The sequence below is a fragment of the Saccopteryx bilineata genome, chromosome 11 (assembly GCF_036850765.1).
Source record: "Saccopteryx bilineata isolate mSacBil1 chromosome 11, mSacBil1_pri_phased_curated, whole genome shotgun sequence".
In the NCBI taxonomy this organism is placed as follows: domain Eukaryota; kingdom Metazoa; phylum Chordata; class Mammalia; order Chiroptera; family Emballonuridae; genus Saccopteryx; species Saccopteryx bilineata.
Genome location: NC_089500.1, coordinates 1,712,444 through 1,739,988, shown reverse-complemented (window position 1 = coordinate 1,739,988; position 27,545 = coordinate 1,712,444). Strand labels below are relative to the sequence as shown.

Below are 27,545 nucleotides of genomic sequence, written 5' to 3'. Positions count from 1 at the left end.
TGAGATACTTATTCATCAGTATATAATCAGTCACCATTTACATTTTATAGTTTCCAACTGAAGAAATAAAAAATATTCCCAATCTGTTCATTTAGTGGAAATAGATTCTTTAAGAGGTTTATTTATGAAAATTCTAACCTAATCACAACGGGTACTTACAATAATGTCTTTTAATGTTTTGTTGCGTGAACCTCGAATAGACCGATAATTTCATAAGGAAATCATCACATATAGAAAGTCAACATTTGCATGTCACGATAAATTCATATACTCTTATGTATGGACGTATGTGTACTAACAAGTTCTCCAAAATAGATAAAAAATTCTCCATGACTCTCACTGTAACATTTTAAATTTTTATCCCATCGATGATTGGGTGTTATTTCCTACCAGTCTTGGGTAATTTCCAAGGGGTCCTGGTGTCTGAGTCGCTAAAGGATGGAGTTGTATGACATCATCTGTCCAGCGCTGTGGCAGGCACCGGGGTTCTGGGTTGGTGTCATTGCCCTGCTTAGTTCTGATTGCCAGGTTCGTACTGCTCACAGCAGGGCGGGAGTGGGTTGCCAAGTCCCCCTTTCCCCTGAATCTCCACAAATGTCCACCTGTGGTGCATGAGACCTCTTTGTTCCAAAGTGGTTTGTGGGGGATGAAGCTTTTCATCTCCACTTGCTCTGTCACAGGTTGAGAAGCTGCTTGGCATTGTGATGGGGGTGTGTGTGACAGTTTATCCACGTGATTCCTCGTGGACCCAGAGTGGAGCGAGAAGGAATGTCCAACACGGAGGTCGGTCTGCCTACCTCTAACACATGGCGTCCATGGGAGTTGCTCACACGCCAGCCCAGAGAGGATGTCTCTCCTGTGATCTCACTGAAGTGACTACTAATCCCACTTAATTGTCATTACGGTGACAACTGCCTGCTGGGGACGACTGCCCTCCAGGCAGAGCTGTGGTGACCGACCTCATGTACAAACAGTGGCACCTTCAGACACAGGTCCCACCTGCTGGGCCTGCCGGTGTCTGAAGCTGCCACTAACGGTGGGGGGAGGGGGAATGACACCGCCAAGGGGCTCAGGTCCTGTCCCTCCCTCCTGCCCTTCCACTGTGTGTGTGTGAGTGTCATAGAGCGTCTGAGTGTGTGTGACTGTCGCTGTACACTGTGAGAGTGGGCGAGTGTGTTGACTTCTGCGGCCAGCCCCCCTTGTCCCTGCTTCCGGGGCATGTCCCACTTTCCGGTGACCAGACCTCTGGTTAGAACACCTGTCCACTGGGTCAGTGGTTCCTAACAGAGGTTCCAGGAGAAAGAAATAGACCATGAAGACCCAATTTGTGGGAACAATTTAAATTAGAAAGTTTGGACTGGAGGTAACTTTCTAAAACAATCAGATAACATATAAGACGCAACCCTCCAGGAGGGTCCTTACTGTCAGAGGGGCTGGGGCAAAGGCAGGAGTGTCCCCTTATGCAGATCATCTGTCACATGGACCTTGGTTGGACCGCCGCCCTGAAACGAGGCCAGCCTGAGACTCACGGCATCTACCTACCGGCACATCCTGAGTTTGGCATGAACAAAAGGATGCGCTTTACCCACATTTCATTGGCTAGTGACTGCTATAAACAGCGTGAAGTCACCTTTAACGTCCTGGATGATAAAACTGACGTGGCTAACACCATGTCACATTCACTGTCCATGTCGAAGGCCCCCTGCCATGGTCATCACAGCCCAGGTCCTGAGAGGTCCCCTGGGGGTGCAGCTGTGGGTGGGGCTGGTTCTGAACGGAGCCTCTGGGTTTTGGAGGTGGGGGGCTAAGGGCCGGCAGTGCCGATGGAGTGTGGGGACACGGCAGTGACTCAGCAGTGACACAGGCACTGGAGAAAGTGAAAAGCAGGGTCACAGCACCTCCCAATCTGCGGGGGGGGGGCAGGCAGGGGGCTCTGTGGGGAGAGGTGTGCGCACGGGCTGCCCGCTGTGGACCGTCCCCCCTGCAGGGACTGTTCTTCCCATAGCCACTGACCAGCCCAGGGGTCTTGGTGGCTGAGGAATCCAGGGAGACAGTCCCATAGCCACACTGCAGCTCCCGACTCCACGTAACAAATGCTACCGGGTGTGGGGTGAAATTAAAAACAGTAACATTGAGTGATAGAAACTGAATATGGGTGCTTTCACACCGGGACCCGAGATTCTGAGTCCCAGGTCTCGAGCTGGGATAGGCCGCTGCTCAGCAGCTATGCCCATCACAGCTGCTATTTGTGCCCTTGTGAGGTCTGTACCCCTCTTTGTTCTGGAAGTTGCTCAGTTGTCCCATTGTGGCTCTGCTGGCCGTAAGTGACCTCTAGTCCCATATGTCATTCCGAAGGCTGGAACCTGTGGGGTGGGCCTGCAGGGCAGGCAGCAGTGGTCTCCTTTGCCCAGGGCTGCCCTGCGGTGCCCCCCCAGCTCGGCTGCACTGCCAACTCACTGCCCCCAGCAACCAGCCTCTGTTGGGCCACAGTGTCATCAGGTCCTACACCCAGCAGGACAGCAGGACAGGATGTGCTGTGCTAACCAAAAACATAGCAGGCGAGCCCTGGCCACCACCTCCTCCCACCGGCGTGGACCACTCTCCACCTTCACACAGCCGTGCTGCCCACTGCCCAGCTCCTTCCTGGGCTGGGCATTGTCCTCCCTCACCTGCTCTCACCTGTGGAGACACAGGGTGGTGCGTGGAGCCTGTGTCAGCCCATGCCCTCCCGGGAGACACCTCCGGTCTCTCTCTTTAGAATGAGATATAGGGATGTCTGTCTCCTAAGGTTAGAAGGCCAGGTGGAAGCTGACCCACCCAACTTCCCCTGTGACAGGTCAGTGTGGCCTTCGGGAGTTGGGGGACACTAGCAGGGCCTCTGGTGTCACGAGGACATTGCCCAGCCGGAGTCCACACCTGCGTCCGCAGTGACACCTACTGTTTCCTGGTTCCAGCCTGTCCTCACGGGCACTGGGGTGCTTGCAGGGAGGCGCTGTGGGCAGGGACACTGGAAGGGTGGACGCTGGGCACTTTTTTCCCAGGGGATGGAGCTCCTTAGTGGGAACAGACTGCTGTCCTCAGCACGCAGGGGCCACGTGGTTGGGGTTTTACCTTCACGTGGAGTCATACTGTAGGTCAGACAACTATACCAATGACGGCCATGTCTGCGGACACCCTTTTCACGTAAACTCTCTCGTGAGAGTAACCTTGGCAATTTGTCATTTAAACAACAAAGCAACTCTGATTGTTGGAGATATTTTGTGTAGACAGATCATATATATGTAAATACACCCACCCACGTAGACACACATGTGTGAGCATACCACACATTTGTACACATGTGCATGCTTACACACACAGCTCACACATGCATGCTTGCACATACATCTGAACACACACCTGTGCACACACCACACACATTTCCACACAAGCGCATGTGCACACTTGCACACAGGTCACACACAGCCCACATTTTTACGCTTACACATGTACACACATGCTCTGAGGCACAACCTCACACACATTTGCACGTCACCTGCTTGGCAGTGGCCCAGAGGCAGAGTTTCCCTGTATCAAGAGCTCAGGCCTCAGGACACCCGGTCCAGGTGGCCTTTTCCATGACTACAGCAGTTTGCAGAGGCCGTGGGGGGGGGTAGGGGACAGGGCTGCAGGGCAAGGCGGGGTTCCCCAACCACTCCCTCAGATGCCACTGACCAGGTCCCAGGGACCTTACCATGTGAGGGAAATTAGCCTCAGAGCAGAAAAGCCAGCCATAGGGGAAAGCCACCCACACGCATAATTCAATAATGCATTTGACCGCCACAGGTCACGCTGGCTTCAGACAGAGCCCCGGCACCTGGCAGGCGACAGCCCTTGCCCGCTGGCCCCCCTCTGGCCGTCCCACAGGTGGCAGTTCATGGAGCTGTCCTGTTGGAGCTGCAGGACCAATGGCACCAGCTAGTCCACTATCTGAGCAATGAACCGGCAGGCATTTTGCTGGTGATTTTCGGTAGAACGTGGCCCTACTCGGGCCGTGCAAGGTGCTGTCCGCTGGAGCGGGGCAGTGGTGCTCTCCCGACTCAGCATCCTTCCCGATGACCCTGAAGACTCGGACGGGCCCCTCCTTATAGCTCGAACTCGGTGGACTTGGGTCCCGGCTGAAAGGAGCCACGGTTCTGGAAAGAGCAGGGGCGCCCTCTCTTGGGGACTCCTCTCCTTTGTCAGTGTCACTGAGGGAGACCCCAGCTCTGCTCCCCTCAGCTGACGTGGACGTACCCCACCTCACTGAGCCCTGCGGCCGGGCGGTGGGGGACTTGGAGGGAAGGATTGGGCGACGGCACCTTCCTTCCAGCCTGGTTTTCAAACGACGAGGACAGTGTGTGTCACGTGTGGGTGTGTGGTTTTAATAAAAGCCCAGTGACCGGCCTACTGCAAAACAACCTGCTTCTCCAAAGCTCAGGCAACACCCTGACAACGTCTGCTTCCTCTTCGGGTGCCCAGGAGAGACTGCCCTGAAGTGTCCGGGTCAGGAAACCAACGACAGAAAGCGATTTAAAATGTGATTTCAGTTTTCAATTTTTTGAGGAATCTCCATACTGTTTTCCATAGAGGCTGCACCAGTCTGCATTCCCACCAGCAGTGCAGGAGGGTTCCCTTTTCTCCACATCCTCACCAGCACTTATTCTGTGTTGTTTTGTTGATGAGCGCCATTCTAACGGGTGTGAGGTGATATCTCATTGTGGTTTTAATTTGAAAATCGAACTGCCTTTTGACCCAGCCATCCCACTTTTAGGAATATATCCCAAGGACACCATAGAACAGTTCCAGAAGGAGAAATGCACCCCCATGTTTATAGCAGCATTGTTCACAATAGCGAAGATCTGGAAACAGCCCAAGTGTCCATCAGAGGACAAGTGGATTAAAAAGCTTTGGTACATATATACTATGGAATACAATCAGCCATAAGAAATGATGACATCGGATCATTTACAATAACATGGATGGACCTTGATAACATTATACGGAGTGAAATAAGTAAATCAGAAAAAAACTAAGAACTATATGAACCAATGCATAGATGGGATATAAAAATGAGACTCAGAGACATGGACAAAAATGTGATGGTAACAGGGAGTGGGGTGGAGGGGTGGGGAAGGGGCGAGGAAGGAGAGGGAGGGAGTGGGGGGAGGGTAGAGGCACAAAGAAAACCAGATAGAAGGTGACGGAGGACGATTTGACTTTGAGTGATGCTGCACGGCAGCATAATCAAAGGTCAAAATAATCTGGAGATGTTTTCTCGGAACATATGTACCCTGATTTATCAATGTCACTGCATTAAAATTAATAAAAATAAGATTAAAGAAATGTGATTTCATGTGTTATCTGCTTAGCTCTAAAAAAAACAGCCTTCCAGTGGGATTTTCCCCAGGCCATGGAAAAGGAAACAGCAGTCCTGGGCAGTAGCGTGGGGGGAGGGGCAAGGGGGTCTATCATGCCCGGGGCACCAAGACAAACAAGCAAAGCACAGTAGAAGGGGAGGGGCGCCAATAAAGAGTTGGCTGGAGCCCGGGCGCCAGTTATGTCCGCTACGCCACTGGTCCTGGGTGAGTGGCAGGCACCGGCCGGGCAGAGCCAGGAGGAAGGAGGCCTGGTGTGTGCACCCTGTGGTTTGAGCACACGCCATGTGGCTGGCCATCCTCAGTCCCTGGCCACACACTGTCCCAAGGTCACTAGTCAGTCCTCAGTGGGGACTCTGCCCAGCCCAAGGACGACACAGAGACCTGACTGCCGTGCGGCAATGACTAGGTGACAGACAAGGGGACTGCTCAGTCCTCACCGCCTGGATCTTTCTGACACAGGGACAGAATGACTCGCAGGGCCTGGGAGGTGACGGTGGCCTGGCTGCCAATGACTCGTGGTTCAGAGAACGTCACGAAGGCCTGGCTCCTTCTCCCACTCGAGGAATTTCTGTTTGGTTAAGAGAAGATGGGCGGCCGGGAGGTCACCGCACTTTCACCTGCAGACCAGGGTTTCTATGGATTCCAGGAAAGAATTAGGAATGGGGAACACTAGGTGCCAAGCAGATGCCCAGCAGCCCTGTGGGGCCTCACACCGCCCGCATGACTCGGGGCCCAGAGTGACGGGAACCTGGGAGGCACTGGGCCGCCTCGCTCACGGTCAGGTGGAGTGAGGGTGCGGTCAGATCCTCCCACATTCCCTCCACGGTGACTCAGCCTGAGTCGAGTATCAGCGGTGCCTGCTGCAGAGGTGGCGGTGAGGGTGCCGTCTCCTGACCCCTGGACAGCCGAGAGCCCGGCAGGTGCCAGGCACGCTCATCCCGCTGACACATGAGCGGCTCAGCGACCCGGGCACGGGGACATCACGGCCCACGGGACAGGCTGAAGCCCGCTCGTGGTGACTCCTCCCAGGAAAAGACAAATCCAAGCTTGCAACACGACCAAAGTATATATTCGCATTTCCATTGGTTTTCACATTCCACTCAGGATAGTCATTCTCCAAGTTGGGCTTCTGTATGAGGAGGGGAGAGGGGGCCGCCTTTGGAGGGGCCGCGGGAATCGTGCCCTGTCCTTCATTTGGAAGGAAAGGCGTGTTCCAGACCTCTTTCCCTCTGTGCCACATACATGTATCTACACGGTGTGTGTGTGTCTGATAGTAACAAGGTGGTCGTCATGGTGATGAAAAATCCTAATGCAAGCAAGCAGGAGACTGTTGATCAAGATGATGCTTGCTGTAAAAGTCAGCGCGCTGGGCCAACATAATTCTCAAATGTACTCTCAAAACCTAAAACGGGTCATTGACATGTCATTTCCTTGCCTGTGTTTATACACACACGGAGTTGGAGCGCAGGAGGAACGAGATGGTGTGAAGAAACCTTCCCTTTAGAGGTTCACAAACAGACCTTGTCTTGAAAGAAGCCACATGCAGACAGGCCACTGAAAGCTGCCCACGCTGCCCTCCCCCGATAATCGGAAGAGCGCACGGGGCCCCCGCCAGCCAGGGGTGCTGCCTCACCCTTTGCTCCGTCCATGGTATCAAGGCTCCAGGCACCTTTCATTTCCTCGCTCGTGATTTTTCTATGGGCACCGTTTGGCTTCCCAGCGCCCACGCATGCATGAGCCGATCAGACAAATATCGCACAGAAGGGGAAATCTGAGATACCTCCCCTCCCCATGTGTTGAAGAAGAGCAAGCGGAACAGACCCAGAACGGGCAAACACAAGACGGGGCAGCTCCCGGTCACTGGGTGGTTGCATCATCGGGACAACGGATTGTGAGACGCCGACGAAAGGCTCACCTCCCACATTGCTGCAGAGTCACATTTTCAACAATGAGCACAGAGTCATGGATGACCCATGGGACTAAAAAAAACAAAACTGAACCCTTCCCCGAAGGCAAAGGCACGTGCACACATACAGCTGTCATATGATATCACGTCTCCAGATTACGACCTCACATACCGAATACATCGTTGTCTCCCGAGGTCTCACGGGAAGGTTCATGAAGGTGCCTCTTTTTCTCAGATGCTCCTCTGTTAGCGTCACCATCCTGGAAAACAGAGCAAAACGGCGCTTTATCAACAAAACAGTGTACTGCGTGCCTGTCCTCACGACGCACCCTGTCGCGGACCATCGCCTTCTTGCGTACGGCTCACTCGGTTCAGGAGTTCAGGTGGGTTTTCCGTATAGGACCCTGAACTCCCCCAGCTGGTTCTCTCTGCCTGGGTGTGAAGCTTTCTCTCGTCCTGGAGGGGTGGGGGTAGCGTTTCATGCAGAAGAAACTGAGTATCACCTCAGATAAAGTAAATGACCCTCACCCCAGCCCTATTTTCTAGCGTGTTGACATGGTTAAAATCATCTCCCGGTGTGGTTGGGGGTGCGGTAGGCAGGGTCCCTCCCGGGACCAGGGGACAAACATCCACAGCCTTTCTCAGAGGACAAGGCAAACAAGCCTTGCTGTCTGTCTGCTTGGAGCACCCTCACTCCTGCCCTTGACTCTGGTGTGGGCAGAGGCCTGGGAACTTTGACCCCACTTGGCCTCCATCCCCCTCTGTGTCCCTCTGCCCAGTGGCCTTCCTAACCCCTGCCCCTGAGAATGGACATCGTCACCAATATCTTGTTTGCTCATTCCTCTTACCCTGCTGCATTGTACACTTTTTAAGAGTGGGGAGCATGCTTCTACACTTTTCTGCCCCCAAACCTCACAGGGCCTGACACTGGCCAGTGCTGGAGAGAAAACATCTCCGTTTTATCCTGTGTCAGAGTGGTCGAAATAGACAGCTTCTGTTCCGGCAACGGGAACCCAATCTGGGTGAATATATACCATATTTTTTCCTCCATAAGACGCACCAGACCATAAGACATTCCTAGGGTTTTAAGGAGGAAAGTAAGAAACAAAAATATTCTGAACCAAATGCTGTGTTAAAATATTTAATAAAATACTGTATTTTTTTGCTCCATAAGATGCACAGGCATTTTCTCCTCCACTTTCGGGGGAAAAAAACTGCGTCTATGTAGTGAAAAATATGGTATATATTTTATGTCTCCCTGTTTAATTGTAGAAGAGAGTAAAGCTTGGAACAGGAAGAATTTCTTAACAGTTTCTTTTGCCAATGACAATTTTGAGTCCTAGGATTTGTTTCGTATCTGGTGTCTCAGCTGGTATTAGTCCTGTTCGGCACCAAGTGCAAAATAATACAATTTTTATTTGAGAAGCCATTCATGATGACAACTTAGTGACCACTTTATTCGCTGTGGACGCGGCAGCCCGTGCTTTAACATCTAAAACCGGGGGCCCCCTTTCAACCTGTCGCATCTTCCCCTGAGAATGGGGGGCATCTCCTCCTTCTTCCTGGTAAGGTGAGTAAGGTGGAGTCTCTGAGGTGAGGGTGTTGCAGGTTCAGAGTCAGAGCTGAGGTCCAAAGCAGAGGGATGGAGGTTGGCCACACGGTCATAGTCTCCCGGGTCCATGGCTGAGGCCAGAGAGGCAAAGACAACTCCTCCCTGTCCCACAGCCGCTCCCTGTGCTGACGTCTGACCTGTTACAACACTGTGTTCCCGTCCACTCCTGCCTGAGAGTGGCCACAGACAGCATGGAGTAGAGAGGACGGGCAGGAACGATCTCAGATGTCACCCGCCTTCTCGGGTCTTGTTTCCTTCTCCATGCCAGCGATGTGGGCATGGCGGGTGGGACCGGGCAAGGGCAGTGTCTTTGTTGACTGCAAAAACCTGGTGACCAATTTCTGTCCAAACAAAAGGCTTGTTCCTGAGACCTGATACTGCTGCTGTCCCACGAATATAAAAACACCCTCGTGGAGAATAACATTTTCAACCCGTGAGATGTCCGCAAGCAAAACAAACGAAACCAAGAGGGCGTGTGTCAAAGGCCATGGGCTTGTCCTGGTGCAGAAAATAAGGGCTTCCTGTAAGCATTACAACGCCCAGCGATACCAGGGAAGGCCAGACCCCGTGGCCCCGGAACCCCCAGAGGGTCGTGGTCCCCAGTGTCCTCTTCCAGAACGGTGTCCATGGCTGCAAGTGTCTAAATACATTTGAAGTAATTACGGGTTTTTTTTTGGTTTTTTCTTCAAAGTTCTTGTGCCAGATTCCCCTTCCATCAGCCTAAGAAGATGAGAGTTGCCCTGGGAAAGAGCCTGCTCTCTTTGCCATAATAGTTTTAAGGGAAAATGCAATGAGAAACAGATTCTTATGATTGTAAAGGTAGGTTTAAAGGTATTTCCTAAGATCTTTGAGATCTATTAGCCAAGAGCGTCAGCACAAATGTACATCATAAATAAGCCATTGGCTGCACCCCAGCGACTCCACGTTTTACTTGGCGCTTTTCATTCCTATGTGAGTCAAACGTCCGTCTGGCCAATACGTCCTCTGCTCCATGGCTGAGCCCTGGAGTGCCGTGTGTATTCACAGCTCGCCGCGCATCTGGTGCCCTCTCTGGTCATTATCCAGGGGCGCAGGGCGGCCTGGGTGCACCCCACCCTGAGACTCAAAGGGGCTGGGTCTTTGGCACCTGCCTAGCTTTCAGCAGTGTTTCTCCTCTTCACGGGTTCCACATGGCCAACTGGAGCAGGAAGGCGTGGGAGGGACTGTGGCAGCTTCAGTGTTGGAAGGGCTTTGAGGTTCTCTGTACCCATAGGGGTGGATGTGTCTTGCATTTCGTAAAGAAACAGCACCTTGCCGATGATGCCTCCTCTTGTCACGGCCAGGAGGATGAGGGTTACCTACAAAGAGGTGCTCAGATCCCCCAAGCAGGCCGCGAGGTGTCCACCAGAGCTGGGTGAGCGTCTGCTCTGGTCTCGGGGAGGACTTGCCCCTAGCAGGCTCGGAGGCCATCTGGTGAGCTCAAATCAATGGACCTGGGAGCCTCGGAGGAACATAGCTAAACACAAATCCTGCTGCTTACGGACCCTGCTGTGTCAGGGGACCCAAGTGGGAGACCCAGTGAGTTGGGGGCCCTTGCTTGGGATACAGGAGTCAGGGTCACCCCCTTTAGTGTGGCCTCTGTTTGGGGTCAAACCTTAGTCCTAGCACTATGTGTGTGTGGTGGAATAAAAGCAGTTCTTACAATGTCTAGCTTATTAGTCAGCATTTGGGTTTGTCTCTGTAAAAAACAGGACAATTCTTATTCTTGCTCTCAGGTAGATTTGGATAAGTCACAAAAGATACTAGCAAAACACTGAGAGCTTTTGGGATCCAAGCAGAGGCTACGAAGAAACGCGAAAACCAGGATCACATCCACCAGCAGAGCAGGACAGACGTCTCAGCCAGGGCTTCTCAACGCTGGCATTTGTGACGTTCCAGGCAAGGAAGTCCTGGGTGTAGGGTGTAGGCGGTTCTGTGCATGGAGAACGTTTAGCAGCATCTGTGGCCCCACCCACAGGAGGCGGGGGGGGGTGCCCTGCTGCTGTGACAGCTGGACAGTGGCAAATGTTCCACCCCTGCCTGGTTCAGAGCCATGGGTCCCGATGGAAAGAAGACTCAGAGAGGTAGCAAAACCTACAAACCCTCTTATTTGTGTCCTCACTGGAATCCGTGATTCATAAAGGTACATCTGTAAGTCATCAAAACTTGACTTCTGAAAGAACAATTTGAAGGCAGGGGCCACAGGATGAGGATTAGAGACTGTTGGAGGGTGAGAATCAGACAGAATTCAGTCATTAAGACCAGTGCCGCCAACGCAATGGTTTCTTAGATACAAACAAGCCTCAGGGGCTTGAAGCACACCCAGCAAAAGAAGTCACGGGGAGACTGGAGTCCATCAGAACTAAAAACTCTTGTGCTGCAACGGGCACCACTAAGAAGGTAAAACAACTCAGAAGATGGGAGAGAATATTTGCAAATTGCGTACCTGATAAAGGTCCAGGGTCCAGGTGTGTAAAGGCTCCTATACACAACAACAACAACAAAACAATCCACCCAATTAAAAGAAATGGGCAAAGAATCTGAATCGACCCTTCTCCAAAGAAGATATACAAATGGCCAAGAAGCACATAAAAGATGCTCAATGTCCTTGCCCAGTAAAAAAAACCAACCAAACAAATCAAAACCACGATGAGATACCTCGTCAAACCACCAGGGTGGAGACAAGCACCATGGTGGTCAGCGAGGAGGCACCAGAGGTCAAAGTACTCACACACGGCCAGCACAGTGTGTAGGGCACGGTGGGAACCAGTGGGGTGGGTCTCTCAGAGAGTTAGTGGTGGAGTTATTGTGTAGCTCATTACATCCACTCCCAGGTGTCTATCCAAGAGAAATGAAAACATGTGCCCACACAAAGCAGCTACACCAGCGGTTCTCAACCTGTGGGTCACGACCCTGGCGGGGGTTGAACAACCAAAACACAGGGGTCACCTAAAGCCATCGGAATAAAATTTTCCGATGGCGTTAGGCGACCCCTGTGTTTTGGTCGTTTGACCCCCGCCAGGGTCGCGACCCACAGGTTGAGAACCACTGAGCTACACGGATGTGAGTGGCTGCATCATGCGTCATACCAACAGGTGCAAGCAATGCGAATGTCCACCGATGAATGACCAAACAGGTAAAGGAAGTGTGGTCCTCTCCTAGAGTGGAATATTACTCAGCAGTGAAGAGGGATGGAGCCCCAACCTGCTACAATGTGGGTGAACACTGAAAGCAGCTGTGTAAGAGAACCCAGACTCAAAAGACCGCATGATACATGATCACACCCACCCGCAGTGTCCCGAACAAGGGTATCGGGGGACTGAATGCAGAGGAGTGGGTGCTGAGGGCTGGGGACACAGAGCCTGGGGGGGGGTGACAGCGGAAGGGTGCATGTTTCTTTCTCAAGTGATGACAATGTCCTAAAGTGGATGGGTGTGATAATCTCACATAGCTCCCAATCTACAGAAACACCCACCGAATGTTCCCTTTCAAGGAAGTGGATTGCATGGTATGTGACTTATATCTCAATCACAATGTTTTTTCTTTTTCTTTTTGAAAGAAAAAAATAAAACAAAACACTTAGATTGCAGGTAGTTAAGCACGGAAGGCCACAGCATTCCTGACAGGGAGTTGGAACTCTGTGCACCTGGTGGGTGGCTCATGAGGCCAGTCTCCCAGGTTAGGAAGTGGCCTTGTAACAGTGTGCTGTGAGAGCCGCAGCCTTGGCCAAGGACATTCAGCTGTGTAACTAAGACTGTCGTGTTCTTCAGAGAGGGAGCGCAAACTCATGAGCGCGGGGGTTTATTTACACCACGACTTTTAGGCGTGGCAGCAAAAGACGTGTTAACTGGAGTCATCCTCGTAAAGCGGCTCCATTGGGCCCGTTGTGTTACAGTGGGCACAGCAAACTCTATTTCGGGAAGGCAAACCATCATGCAGTTTACTCCTAGGAGCTAGTGCTCTGACTCACAGCGGGTTCAGCAGGAGAAGGACGGTCACACCAGAAAGGGTGCTGTGGTGCGGGGACAGAGAGGGGGACAGACAGAGACAGAGAGGGGAGGAGACAGATCTGTGACTTCTGAGTTCAACTCAAATGCACTTACAGCTAATTGGCATAAGGGCTTCATTCGGTTCCAAAGGATCTCGTTCATTATCGAAGACAGACCAAGGCTGCGGGGAACTCTGATCTGAGCTGGAAGGTATACTCACTGCCTCTAGTTTTATAGAGTAGACACCTGTCCCCTGCCTGCACCTGTTTATGGAATTGCTTCCTCTAAGGCAGATGTGACGGATGGGCCACAGTCTATCTCTGGAGAGAGATGCATCTTTGCACAAAGGACAGACACAAAGGTAGAGCAGACCTTCACCATTTTCCTGAAGCTTCACCCCAGCTCTGCCGAGCTCCTCCCCCACACCCTGAAAAGGGGCAGAGTCACCACCCGGAGGCTATCTGACTGTTCAATGAGTGCAAAGCAGGGGAACAGGGTCCCCGCCCCCAGCTAGCAGAGTGAATGCCATATACCATCATGATTTATTTCACTCGTATCCATCTTCTGACATTCCCACCCTTCAGGTGAGAATAAAATCATCTTCTGTCAAAACAGGCTGTCACCTGTGCATACCAACGCCTTCAGGTTAAGATGTGAGAGAGAGGAGCTTTGCAGAAAGCTTCACGGCACCCGCCTTTTGGTTTCCTCGCTCTATACCTAGGGACAAACTTGTCTTGCAGATGGTGTGGTCCCCGGGGCATGCAGATCACGCCCTTCTTCTGCAGAAGAGAAACATACTCGGGTTTGTTCTGGGACCCGAATCAGGCTAAAGCTTGTTTCCACTCTGCAATCTCAGCTGGAGCCCCGACATCCTGAGACAGCTTGGCTGTCCCTGAATGTTAGGGAACCGGGAGTGAGTCAGGGGGGGTCCTGCTTAGGGGCCCATGGGGACAAGTAGCAGGCTCTACGATAAGAGGGAGGCTGTGCCCTGGACAGGGAGGAGGGAGCCCTGGCTGGGAGGGGCCTGCATGCTGCCTCACTGTTGCCTGGGGCACCAACTGGCCACAGCAGTGTTATTTTTATTAAGACTTTGTAGGGATGGTTTTGTTTGCTAATTATATACCCTGTGTCTTTAATAAGTACATCTGTGTGTGTGAGGTCTGCTGCCCAGACTGACAAAGGTACGAATGTCCTGAGTGTATCAGGTGAAACAGAATTCCCACTTCTTCCCTAAAGAGGAGACTCTAGCAGGGATCTTGCTTTCCACAGAACAGGGATGAGCCTGCTGTCCGAGTTCCTTCCCAATGGGACAGCCTCGCTGTCTCCACATACAGAGGGAGGCTCTGCTGTGACTGCTGGTTCCGGAAGGTGACCCTGACATCGGCAGGGAATTCCGCATCCTGAGCTCAGGGTCACTCACAGACCCAGTGGGCACGTGGCTGTCCCCAGGGGCACGGAGAACCCAGTAAGGGCCCTGGGTCCCAAAGACGACGGCATCGGACGTCCCAGACGCAGGGTGTTCCCTCTGTAGCAGAGCCTGCTGCTGGCCGCCCTTCAGCGGGTTCTTTCCTGGGGCACAGTCAGAATACAGCAGCTGTTCATGGCCCTGGTGGCCACTGAGAGTGTCTCCTGTTCTGCAGCCGAGGTCAAGAGGAGTTCCTTAGGGGTGTGTGTAAGACAGAGAGAGAGAGATGGAGATGAGAGAGAGAAGAAGATGGGAGAGGGAGAGAGCTAGACATGAAGCTATACTGCAGAGATGCAGGCAGAAAGGGGGGAGAGAGAATAGGAGGAGTGAACCCCAAGACTCTTATAGATAAGGCACAGGGAGAAGTTGGTCTGCCCCTCGCCGTCTAAGAACTTAACTGCATTGTCTAGATCAGTGGTCCCCAACCTTTTTTGGTCCATGAACCGGTTTAATGTCAGAAAATATTTTCACGGACCGGCCTTTAGGGTGGGAACGGATAAATGTGTCATGTGACCGAGACAAGCATCAAGAGTGAGTCTTAGACGGATGTAACAGAGGGAATCTGGTCATTTTTTAAAAATAAAACATCGTTCAGACGTAAATATAAATAAACCGGAAATAATGTAAGTTATTTATTCTTTCTCTGCGGACCGGTACCAAATGGCCCACGGACCGGTACCGGTCTGCAGCCCGGGGGTTGGGGACCACTGCTCTAGACGCTTCCGTGCGTCTGAGCATCAGACAAGGCTGGTACGTGTCTGCAGGGAAAAAGCCTTCTCCATTTCAGTTTCGTAAGCTCTTAAATATATATTATAGGATTGACCTAAGAATGACCTGAGTTCTCAAAAGACGCTGTTTATGTGACTTGCCGAAGAAAATGGGAATTATATGGACGGGGTTCTAACAATGGTCAACACACCACAATCAACCCTGAAAGGTAAACTTTTGGGGGTGAATTCGGGGCCTCCAGCTTGGCATCTGTGGGGACGAGAGGAAGTGATTCTGTTCCCTGTGACATCAGGATGGTGACAGTGGTTTTAGGAGGAGGGGCTTCAGGTAGGAGAGAAAGCCTCCCCCGGTTCCCGTGGGGAGAGAAGTTAGGAGACGTCATGACCGTCCTCGGTCACATTCCTTCCTGGTGGACTGAGTTCAGCGAGAGAAAGACAAGGACCATATGAGCTCAGGCAGAGGTGGAATTGAATCGAACAAAATAAACTAACAAACAAAATAGACACAGACTCATAGATATGGAGACCAGACTGAGTTTGGCGGGGGCTGGGTGAGAAAAGGTGAAGGGATTTAAGCAAAGAAAAAATAACTTATAGACACAGACAACAGTGTGTTGATTGCAGGACTGAGGGCGATGGTGCTGCAGACCAGAGACAGAATCGATGGTGAGGGACGGAGACCTGACTCGGGGTGGTGAACACACACTAATATACACTATACACTCTATAATATATAATATAGATGGTGTGTTATAGAACTGTGCACCCGAGCCTGACCAGGTGGTGGCGCAGCGGATAGAGTGTCAGACTGGGACACAGAGGACCCAGGTTCAAAACCCTGAGGTTGCCGACTTGAGCGTGGGCTCATCTAGTTTGAGCAAGGCTCACCAGCTTGAGCACAAGGTCTCTAGCTCGATCAGGGGGTCACTCGGGCTGCTGTAGCGCCCCAGTCAAGGTACATATGAGAAAGCAATCAATAAACAACTAAGGTGTCGCAATGAAGAATTGATGCTTCTCATCTCTCTCCCTTCCTGTCTGTCTGTCCCTCTCTCTGTCACACACACACACACACACACACACACAAATTGTGTGCCTGAAACCTGTACAATTTTATTAACCAATGTCACCCCAATAAATTCAATAAATTTTTTAAAGGGGAGAATTCAGATGTTCCAGACCTTCCGCTGATGCCCACGGGGCAATGCCCACTGAAGGGTGACCTCCCGGAATCCCACACAGGGTGGTGAACAGTAGGGCAGGACCGCATGTCATTTCTCTCTCTCTCATTCAAGTTTAAATGATCAGTCAGACCACCCTCAGTCATAGAGCAGCCCCCACCCCACCCCGGAGAGCCAGCAGCTGTTTTCTTACCAACTTGGAAAAAAAAATCAATGAAAGAGCTCTCACATGGAACAACTCCCCACAGGAACCATTGTTTTTAGATTCCCAATCTTGTATTTGTTTTTAAATCCTCAGGAAGTTAAAAATCCGATTTCAGAACCGCAGGACAAGGGCAGGCGCTCTTCCGGCTCCGCAGCCTGGGTTTGCTGGGATCAGACAAGTCACAGCGCCAGAGGACAGTCGGAGAACCTGGCCCTTGTGACTGGAAGTCCCCCCTCCCGGGGCTCACCCTGATGAGGGCTCTTCAGAAGAAATGCTGTCCACTCAGGCTGCCACTGAGACTCTACCCACCAGGCTCAGGCAACTGTCCCCTCCTCCCAGTCTTCCTTCCTAGTGACTGAACAGCTCAAGGCTCTGTGTCCCGTGTCCCTGCTAATCCTCACAGTGAGACTCGCAGTGGCACAGTCCTTTAGGAAATGCTGAGTCATCCCCACTCTGTACTCACTAGCACCGTGTATGCTAGGCACAAAGCGGGTCCTCCCCTTTCCCTGAGGAGAGGGCGGAGGGAGGTTCCAAATCCATGAGGACACACCATCAAGAAGCAAGTCCCTGCCCCCCGGGGCCAGAGAGCTCGGTGGGTAACTTAGAGCATCGCCCTCAGCCCAGAGGTTGCCACTTCGATATCGCGTCAAGGCCCAGGTCGGAACAGCTTGCTGTTCCTGTTTCCCTTCCTCTCTATCGCTAAATCAATCAATAAAAATAAATTTAAAAAAAAGATGTACATCCCTTCCAGGTGCCCCAGGGCCTGGAATCCTGCGGTGAGGAGCCAGGGAGCAAGCTCGCAGCCTTACAGAAAGTTGAATGTGAGCAGAAACAGCTGGTCATCGCTCCCTGGCTTTGGAAGGTGACTTGAAAGCAAGCCGGAGAAAATCACCCCCACACTGCGCCCCCAGCCCTTGAGTGCAAGTGCTGACCAGAGGGGGACCGTGCTGCAGAGTCCACTACGGGCAAATAAAATCACCACGGCCAAGGGGTCTGGAGGCGACCACGCCATCCAGCTCGGAGCAGTGGCACCAGGAGTGTCTCTGTGCAGGGGAGGGGGAGGGGAAAGGAAGGGGGAGAGGGACAGGGCCGCCCTCAGTTTCCTGACACTCTCCCCTTTGTCTGGAGTTGTAACAACGTAATTCCACGCTGACTTAAAGCGCCAAGTCCATCAGGTGACGCCCTTCCCCCAACTGCACACAAACAAGGGTGATTCCAGACTTGCCTAGGGTGTCAGGACTCTGTGCTCACCACCTGACTTGACCACTCAGTGGTGGGGAGGGCCGGGGACAGACGCCGGCCACCAGGAGCCTGGTGGTGGTGCCCAGAGTCCCCTGTCCTGAGTGGCTCGGCGGGCAAAGGGCTGGGAAGCACTGTGCCCAGACAAGCCGGGGAAGCCAAGCGCAGAGCCAGGAAGAGGAAGCTGTCGCCCGGGAAACCGGTGGTGAGTGCGAAGCCAGCAACACAGAGCAGGTGGAATCTGGCCAGGGGCGGATTCGAGTGGCGTCTGCTCACACTTTTCCAGCATATCTGTATTTTGCAAACTTTCCACAGTGATGGTGAAGCAAGGGCTGTGGAGGCACCAGCCCCGGGCAGCCGAGACCCTGCCGGTCTGGAGTCCAGGCCGAGAGCTCGGGCCGACATGAACAGGCCGAGCGCTGCCTGGGATGTCCATAGGGGTTGAAACGCAGCCATCTTCCGGCTTTGGCAGAAAGCCTGGGAGCCATGGTGCCCACCCAGAGGTTGGGTTTAATTACTATAACGTGTGCTCTCAGGGTGTCTGAGCCGTGTGCTTCTTACCTTGTGGCCCTTCCCTGCACTGACCTCTCGCTTCCCGGCGTGGTTCCCCATGCTGAGCCAGTGACGCAGCAGACACTGAAAGAAGAAGAGAAAGGGTCAGCCTACACCGGGCAAAGCCAGAGCACCTGCGCTGCTTCAGCCAGGACAGCCATCCCTTTCCTCAGAAGAGAAACCAGCCTCCTAATCAACTCGAGATATGGCAAGCGTCTTGTTAGCGGTCCCACAAAAATGGCTGGGCTATCGGGGAGCTGCCCAGGCCAGTTCTATTCAGTAACAAACACACTGCAGGGTATTTCCTCAGTTTCCTGACATTCTCCCCTTTGTCTGGAGTTGTAACAACGTAATTCCATGCTGACTTAAAGTGCCAAGTCCATCAGCGCTTTTCCTCGTCTGTTAAAAAAAAAAAAATCAGCCCATCGCAAGTAAGCCCGGGGGTGATGTCCACACAAACACCGGCATGTCAGCATTATCGCTCCCGTGCAGGGGCCACGCCGTGAGACCAGCTGAGATGCAGAAAGGTTCCTGCTGGTGAAAGGCAACAATAAGTCTGTGCCCATGGCCCAGGGAACCGTGTGAGCGCCGAGACGGCAAGACGACCAAGGGCGGCTTATCAGACAAGTATGCCAAGAATCTGCAGAATTTCCAAGGAAGATAAAGTTGAATTAAGAAAAAAAAAAGTATGTTTCTCATTTGTATTTTCTAAGCCAAACTTAAGCAGCAAATACACAATTTTTTTTTGCCCCCCAAAGCCACAAAACTAAAGAATTTAGCCAAAACCCATTCCAAGCACATTGCTGATCCCCCTGCAGCCCTGCAGCGGCACTGACTGAGGTCCATGGCATCATTCACTCAGATCTGACCAACTGGCCCCAGTAACTGGGCTTTAAGGACAGTCAGGAACTGTAATTTTCCAAGAGGCACCCTCCTGAAAGGGCACGTGAGTGCCAACTTCCTGCTGAACACGGAACAGCTTCTCTCCAAAGGTTACAAAAATGAGTCATTTTCTAAAAATGGGGAGGGGCATGTCTAAAATAGTACATGGGCTCAAATGAAAGGGGTGTGGTATTCCCCGAAAGGCACCCTTCAGAAAAGAGGGAGGTACCCCATAACCTGAATTTTCCCAAAGTCACCCACCGCACTGGGCACCTCTCCAGTACCTAATGAAGGAGGTGAGTGCCCTCAGACCTCACTGGACACGCGGTTGGGGTCCTCAGGATGGGAGAGAAAGAAGGACATCTCACTGCGTCACCTCTGAGTGTGGGGGTTGGAGCTGTCCCACATGGAGAGCCAAGAGCCACCACCCCCTAACACCCGGAGATGAACACCGGGCAGGAGACATTTCCAGGGAGAGCTCCACGCAGAAGAGTTTGCAAGGGCTGTCCTTCGAACAACGTGGACGAAAGCCGCAGTAACATGCCCGGCAAATCAAAGGTGTGTCTCTCGTGGCGGCGAACTCAGTTGCTTTGAAGCATCATGGGAATTTCTCATGTTTCAATGAGGAGGGTGAAAACAAGATAAATTTTCAAGTATGGGTTTTTAAAAATGAAAGTATATATAGCTCTCCCAATAAATGCGGTGTGAAACAGAAGTCTATCATCTACCTTCTTTATTTAAATTGGGCAGAAACACCTGGATGGGCCCATCGCACTGGGGAGACAGAGGTTCAGGGTCCCTACGGTACTTTCCCTGCTAGGAATGGGGATGAAAAGGGGAAGGCAGAACGCCTTCTTGTCCCCGTGGGTCTAACCTGTTGTCAGAGGCCAAGAATGGGTAGATAGGGGCTGTCAGCCAGAAATCTGGCCCCCCACTTTTTTTTGTATTTTTCCGAAGTGAGAAGTCAGGGGGGAGGCAGACAGACAGACTCCCACATGCACCCGACTGGGATCCACCCAGCATGCCCACCAAGGGTGATGCTCTGCCCATCTGGGGCATTGTGCTATTGCAGCAGGAGCCATTCTAGCACCTGAGGTGGAGGCTATGGAGCCATCCTCAGTGCCCGGGCCAACTTTGCTCCAACGGAACCTTGGCTGCAGGAGGGGAAGAGAGAGACAGAGAGAAAGGAGAGGGGGAAGGGTGGAGAAGCAGATGGGCACTTCTCCTATGTGCCCTGGCCAGGAATCGAACCTGGGACTTCCACATGTGGGGCCGACGCTCTACTGCTGAGCAAACTGGCCAGGGCCTTGCCCCACTTTAATTCTATGCAGGGTTTGAATGACAGTGCCCCAGATGGGGTCTGCCTCCCTGTTTAAGAAAGAAGAATTAGTCTCTTCTACAGTAAACACAAAAAACATAGTTAAGCACAGACGCTTCCACAGCTCTGGGCAGAGATGTCAGCATTTTTCCAGGGTGCTCAACTCAAACCTCCTCGCGCTTAAGAATCTTGACTACTGGACAAGAATGGAACAGATCCAAGTCACCAGCGTCCGGAACAGGCTTCTGTGGGGCGGGTCCTCGTCAGGGGGCAGGCAGGCTCTGAGCGTCCGCAGCAGGGGCTGGATGTGCCTCGGGCAGTCCTGCAGAGCGAGGACAGCGTGTGCATGTGCGTGGGAGCAGGCAGCCAGGGTGGGTCACAGAAGGTCGCCCTCCTGGCCAGGACGGAGGGAGAACTGGGCTGAAGTAGCTGGGCCCTGTCATCTGTGAAGAAAACCATCTGAAAACCAGACGAGGCCAGAAGATCGGGGGATCATCCTCATCTGGTTGCATTGTTGCAATTCATCAAACGGAGAGAGAGTGGGGGAAAACTTTGGCGAACATGTGAAACTGCAGAGGAAGCCAGGCTGACCCTGAAATGTCTCCGGACGTCTCCAGGTAATTGGGAGCTTTTGGGGAACCGATGAAAAATGAACGTGTGGGGTTGTGCGAAGGACCTTCAGGTGACGTCAGGACACTCTCCTCACGCTGACAATGCATTTGAGATGAGAGTTCCCAGCAGCCCCCAGAGTAGTGAAAACATCCCTGTTGACTCAAGCCACCACTCTCTGCGGGAGCAGGCGGGCTGACACGCAGCACACGCAGGGAACGTGGTCGAGACGGGGCTGGAGAGCCGTCCAGTCGAATGTTCCGGCTTCATTCCTAGTATGCCCGCACTGCTCGGAGATTGCCACTGTTTACTGGGTGGAGAGCCTGAGACACGGGCACAGATAGGACCCCGCGAGCACATCGTGCGTGCCCCTGAACGGCGCAGCCTCTGCCAATGCTGGGGACCTCCGGTGACAAGGGCCGTGGGGCACTCTCACCAGCGACTTCTCTCTCAACTGCTCACAGGGCATGGAGACCTGGGTCTCCACCCAAGTTCTTGCCGGTGACCTAGGGCAAGTAACTCACCTGCCTGAGCCCCCCGTTTTCTGGACATATAACAAAGCCTCCCCTCTCTGGACTGGTGAGATAAAAACCCAGGTAGGAGCTGGTGAGTGTTGGGGTGATGATGAGCCCCGGGCACACTGGCTGGTCTCTTTCTCTTTTGACTTACCAGGCAGGCACCTGTCTGTCCACCAGTGTGGGAGACGGGCAGTGGAGAAGACCCCTCCCAGCTGTCCTGTGACCCACTGTCGCACTGGTATTGTAAAAGACCTTTCTGTGGGTGCCCACGTGGGTGGACGCCCACTTTGAAACTGCCAAGTGGAGGGAAGGGAAAGGGGCAGAAATGCCAGGTGCCCCCGACGAGCCCAAAGTGACCACACAAGGAGCCCATGCAATGCTCCCGCGCCATCGCCGACGACCCTGGCAGGGAAGTGGCGTGGGGTCTGCAAGTTCAAGCGCAGCAAAGGAAATGCATCGGTGGTATTGTAACAGCCAGGTACGGCTCAGGTGGGGACTAACCAGACTTAGGACGTGGGAATCACTTCTTCAGGCAGATAAATATCCAATCACTCTGTGGTCCAGCTGAAACGGATATAATGTGTGTCACCTGTAACTGAAACATTTTTTTAAATCATAAAAAAAAGACTATGCTGAGTGAGGCCAGGGAGAGAAGAGTCAGTCACCCTCCCACCTCCCCACCTCCTAGCTTCAGAGATGCCTTTGGGTGTTAAAATGCTAAACAGGCTATTTCTGCAGAACCTTTGAGTGCATTTTCACAGGTAATGGAAGTATTGGGAAAACTGTTTCCAGGCATTGGCCATGAGATCATGCTGGGGCCACCCTGGCACCCTTCCCATTGCCCCGAACCTCCTGCCTCTGCCTCCTTGTGTGTGTGTGTGAGTGCGTGCACGCGCGCGTGCAGATGAACAGGAACGTGGGCTCAGCGTGGGCAGGGCGAGGCGGGGGTGACTCCGCTATCTGCCTGCACCCTGCATCTGGCCTCATGTCTCAACATCCCATCTAGTTGTCCCTACACCCTTGTTCTAGGAAACAACCACAGTTGGGTAACTTTTTACAGACTTATGGTTCTTTTGGTTTCCGTTTCCTAAGATGCTATTGACTGAATAGTCTTTTCTTTTCTTTTCTAGCACGTTCGAGAGAGCACTCCTAAAACGGACATTTCTATGGCGATGCAGGACTGATATGACCGTGATGATTAGCTTCTCCTCTGTTAGGTCACTCCCGGAATAACCCCGTAGAGTAGCGTGGTTCCCATTTCACAGTTGAGAAAGCCATGCCCCAAAGCTGAATCGAGCTAGGAGAATCACAAAGCGTCTAGGAGCATATTTCAGTTAAAAATGGGTTGGACATGGTTGATGTCATGAATGTGTCTTATGTGGTCTAGGGTAACACGCACTAATAAATGATTAACACAATGAAGAGAGAGAGAGGGGGCTTTCCCGTCACTAGAAACCTTCAGAAAATTCGTGAGGGACCAGACCCTCGGAAATCCCCCATGTGTGGACACCCACATTTTTATAACGAACACAGGCAAACGTCCTTCATCCTCTACCTCAGGTCTCGCAAGGACAGCTGGTGACAACGCACAGGAGGCCCGGTCTGGGTGTCCGTCCCCTCCACGCCGGCCACTCCCCCGTCACCACGGAGCTCAGCAGGCTGCAGGTCTCTCAGCTCCTGCTCCCCCATGCGGCCGGCATTGCAGAGGGTGACATGGGGCCCGACGAAGCCTCTGGCCCGGCCACAGACCAGCCCCAGGACTCTGCCACTCCTTAGAGAAAGGGCTCAAGTGTCACATCAGGGGCCCCGGCGCAGGGGAGACAACCAGGAAGTTCACTGTGACCCCAAAGTCCTAATCGCCCGCACGCCACTCAACTGATGAAGCCTGCTGTGCCCATGATCACCGCCTCCATGAACACGCCACTCATGACGGTCAGCACAGGGCCGGCGGACGTGCTGTCTCCATCTCCCGTGTGATGTTAGCGTATGATATTTCAAGGTGTTTTACTTTTCCTGTTCTGAGGCACTCATGTGATCAGTGGCAGTAAACACACACGAGGGACGCCCCCCCGTGGGGAGAGGCTGAGAGGAAGGGCTCGGGCCAGGGTCTCCCCGGGACCACAGAGCTGGGTCAGGGAGAAGCCATGGCAGCACTGGCCCACAGGTGACATGTTCCCATCCCCACCCTGGCACCCAGGACAGCCCCTGCTGGGAAGGGAGAGAATGGACACACACATGTGGCGGCAGAGGCCATGGCCCTGGGGTTACGTGCGCCTCCTTGGATTTTTTAAAAAAGCACGAAAGCGGCATTTCTGCAATTCTGCGTGCTTTGCCACGCACGTGGATGGAGTCTTTGCTTTTTAATAGACTTTCAAGGCAACTGGACTTCCCTGCTGTTAGCACAGAACAGGTCTGATTCCTACAGAACCTCCCAGCTGAGCCCAGGGGGCTGCTGCCTCTCCCTCCTGGGGGCCACCGAGAAAATGCCCAGTAAACACCTGCTGCAAGGGGGAACCGGGTCCTTCCCTAAAGGACATCCACCACCGGCAGAGTCTACGGAAGCGCCGCATGCTGACCGGGTGTTTTCATCTTGTGCGGGTGGCCCAAGAAGGCGTTCTAGGCGGGTGGGAGCTGAGGGAAAGGCGATACATCTCCCCATGCCGGAAAGGCCACAGTGACCTCTGAACTGTGTGTGGGGTGTGGAGGGGGAACCTGTCGACCGTTTACTGATGACATGTAGACAGAGAGTCCCAGAAACAGGGTGACCTGAATAAGGCGGCAGCACCGGAAACAGCGACAATTCCAGGGTGGCGTTTTTCTCTCCTTCTTGAGGACGTGAAAGGCAAGACAGCATGAGCCCTCGGGGCAGGAGGAAGCTGGTGGTCCCTGCTGGTCCTGGCGAGAGCACCCCTGCCCTCTACCCCCCAGGGCAGAGCCGCTGGAGCCCTAGGAACCAGTGCCCCCCCCCGAGAGCCACCTTCTGGTGGGTGTGGTGCGCAGGAGGGTGAAGCCACTGCCCTCCCTGAAGATGAAACAGAGCCCGCCACCCCTAAACATGACATAAAAGGTGACAGGCAGGGAGGACTGAGGTTTGGGAGGGCAGACGGGTAGCTCGTTCACGCTCAGCTGAGATGAGCTTCCAGACTTTCTGCTGAACGCATCCATGGGTCTGCGCCCGGGTGAGAGGGCCAGCTTTCCTCAGTCCCCCATGGAGAGAGGGATGAGGGGATAAATGGTGAGGGAAAAAGACTTGACTGGGGGGGGGGGTGAACACACAGTATGGCATACAGGGATGTGTAATAGAATTGGGCGCCTGAAACTTGTGTAATTATGTTATTCAGTGTCACCACAACAAACTTTCTATATATATACGTATGTAATTCTCTGTATAAACACAGAAAGCCACCGGAAGCTGGCATGCTGTGAGCACCAGGCAAGCCAGGCCCGCATTCTCGTCCAGACCGGCCTCCCTGGTGAGAGCAGGCACTGGCTGGGCACAGGAGGGTGGGCAGGCGCCTGGAGGCTGCTCAGACACACTCCGGCCTCTGGGCGCGAGCCCTCCAGCAGGCATACACCCGGGGACTCCGAGAAAAAGACCCCAAGTGTGAGAGACAGAGTGCCCAGGGCATATCCCTCCCTTTGGAGCAGTGCTCTGGGGACCTAGAGGGCTCTGGCCCGTGCTCCTCCTTATCTGCACCTGGCAAGGTCCATGCTGCTTCCTGGAGCTATGGAAATAGCTGGTTAATATTTCACAGGCAACTGCGGGCACCAGCCCTGAGTCAGAGAAAGGACAAACCCCCAGCAGGGGTGTGGCCCTCCGTGACCGGCCGCTCCAACTTCTCCCACAGCATCTGCCTCCTCAGCCATGCAGGGGGTCACGCGCACCTTGCTGCAGGTTCCTGTGTGCCACATGGCCCTGGGCACGGCACTGAAATTAGAGGGAGCACAGCCGTGCGTGTGCCGTGACCACTGGTCCGTGAGAGTCACCTGACCCAGGACGGCAGCCCCGGTCATAGAGGAAGCAGGAACACTCAGGGCATTGCTCGTGGCCCAGGCCCGTGATCGCAGGGCAGAGCAACGTTTGTTTTAAATCGGTGCACTTGAGTCACCTCCAAAACAACTCGTAAATTCCTGAAGGCCAGGCAGCTGCGTGTAGGGGAGAGACAGGTCTGCTCAGGCTGTAGGCGTGCATGCGGCCCAGGGCCAAAAGAGCTACAGTCTGAGCCCGACTAAAATAGAACCAATGTTTATGAAAACACGGAGGACACTGAATCCTAGACTTGCTGATCTCAAGTCCCCAGGTTCTAATCCCCGGCACCCCAGTGGTGCCGCGGGGGACCCAGCTCAGAGCCCACCTCCCAATGGGTGCCTTGTCGCCACACAGGCACGCCCCGTTTGACTGGGCGACTTCCTTCTAGAACCTTTCAGATTCTAATCAGCGTGGTCCACCCCGCCGTGGTCCCGCAGGAGACACGGCCCAGAGCGGATGACGGCTGGCCTGGGACTCCATATCTCCACACAGGCACGCCCCGTTTGACTGGGCCGTCCTGACTTCTTCAGAGAACGAAAGATAAAGGATACGACGAGTTCATTCTAACTAAAAGGGCAGGTGACATGTCCCCAGAGAATCAGAGGCAATGAAAAAGGACGTGGACGTAAGAGTCAGGAGACGGCTGATGGCACGCAGCTGTGGCCGCCTGTGAGGTGCTGTCTGCTCGAGTCAGAATTGTGTCTTCTCCCTGCTTCCCCCCAACCCCATTTCCCAGGCAATGCAGCTCCGAGGGGAGAAAGAGTGGGTCCCCCAGGCTCACAGGGCAGTCACTGGCAGGGCGGGCAGGGCCCGGGTCTGGCTGACCTTCACTGGACTTGTAGCTACAAGACAACAAACCTCCCATCTCTAGAGTTCTAGTTCAAGCTTAGCCATGACCTGACCAGAGGACAGGGGCAGGACACTTAATTTCTTAAAAGAAAAAAAAAGGATTTTCGAGGCACCACATCTTGGATTTATTAAGGAGACAAGCTCCTTTGAAAGCTTAGTGGGGCGTGTTCTCCTTCATTTCCCATTTCATGTTGATGCTCTGAGGACCCCCAAGCACACACAGGTTGGCTCAGCCATGGACTTCACGCCATAGCGACGGTGGGTGAGGAGCCATGACAGAAACACACCTCATAGCCCTGCTATTGTAAAAACGGCCCTGAAACAAACGATCAAGGGGCAAGCACCCAGGGCGAGTGCGTAACACGTACAAACACAGACAGTGAAGGAGCTTGCGTTTTGGGTCTGAACCGATTTTTTCCCGCGGGTTCTGCACGCTGGTCAGTAATTAAGTGGTCTCTAGAAGGCCAGTGTCCCTGCAGGAGGCCATGACATGCCACCACGAAGTGGAGGCCTTATCATTTCCTTGCTCCATCAAAACCAAGATCATCCCGATGTGCTGTTATTAAGAAATGAAATGGTTTGCCTGACCAGGCGGTGGCGCAGCGGATAGAGCGTCGGACTGGAATGCTGAGGACCCAGGTTCGAGACCCCAAGGTCACCAGCTTGAGTGTGGGTTCATCTGGTTTAAGTAAGTCTTACCAACTTGAGCCCAAGGTCGCTGGCTTGAGCAAGGGGTCACTCAGTCTGCTGTAGCCCCCCCGTCAAGGCACATATGCGAAAGCAATCAATGAACAACTAAGGTGTTGCAATGAAGAATTGATGCTTCTCATCTCTCTCCCTTCCTGCCTGTCTGTTCCTATCTGTCCCTCTCTCTAACTCTCTCTGTCTCTGCCACAAAAAAAAAAAAAAAAAAGTGAAATGGTTTGAAAAATGCAAAGATCTCGGCAGAGTGTATTCCCCATCGCGTGCTTACCTGATAACCTGTGACCGACCACATCTTGATCACTGAAAGCTGTCCCCCCCAAGTCACATTTCTTACTAGAACCCA

General features: G+C 53.1%; 1 protein-coding gene across 6 annotated transcripts in view; it reads right to left on the bottom strand.

Annotated features, from left to right (window-relative positions):
* Window positions 1-27,545, bottom strand: part of MBP (myelin basic protein) — a 74,998-nt gene that overhangs the window by 34,770 nt on the left and 12,683 nt on the right. For 4 of the 6 annotated variants that reach the window (XM_066247018.1, XM_066247020.1, XM_066247021.1 and 1 more), the window contains exons 2-3: window positions 18,301-18,375; window positions 7,478-7,565 (exon numbers count right to left, since the gene is read on the bottom strand). In XM_066247018.1, the coding sequence (XP_066103115.1) occupies window positions 7,478-7,565; window positions 18,301-18,375 (163 nt within the window). The remainder of the gene's footprint in view (window positions 1-7,477; window positions 7,566-18,300; window positions 18,376-27,545) is intronic. The other 2 variants (XM_066247019.1, XM_066247023.1) reach the window with 1 other exon arrangement.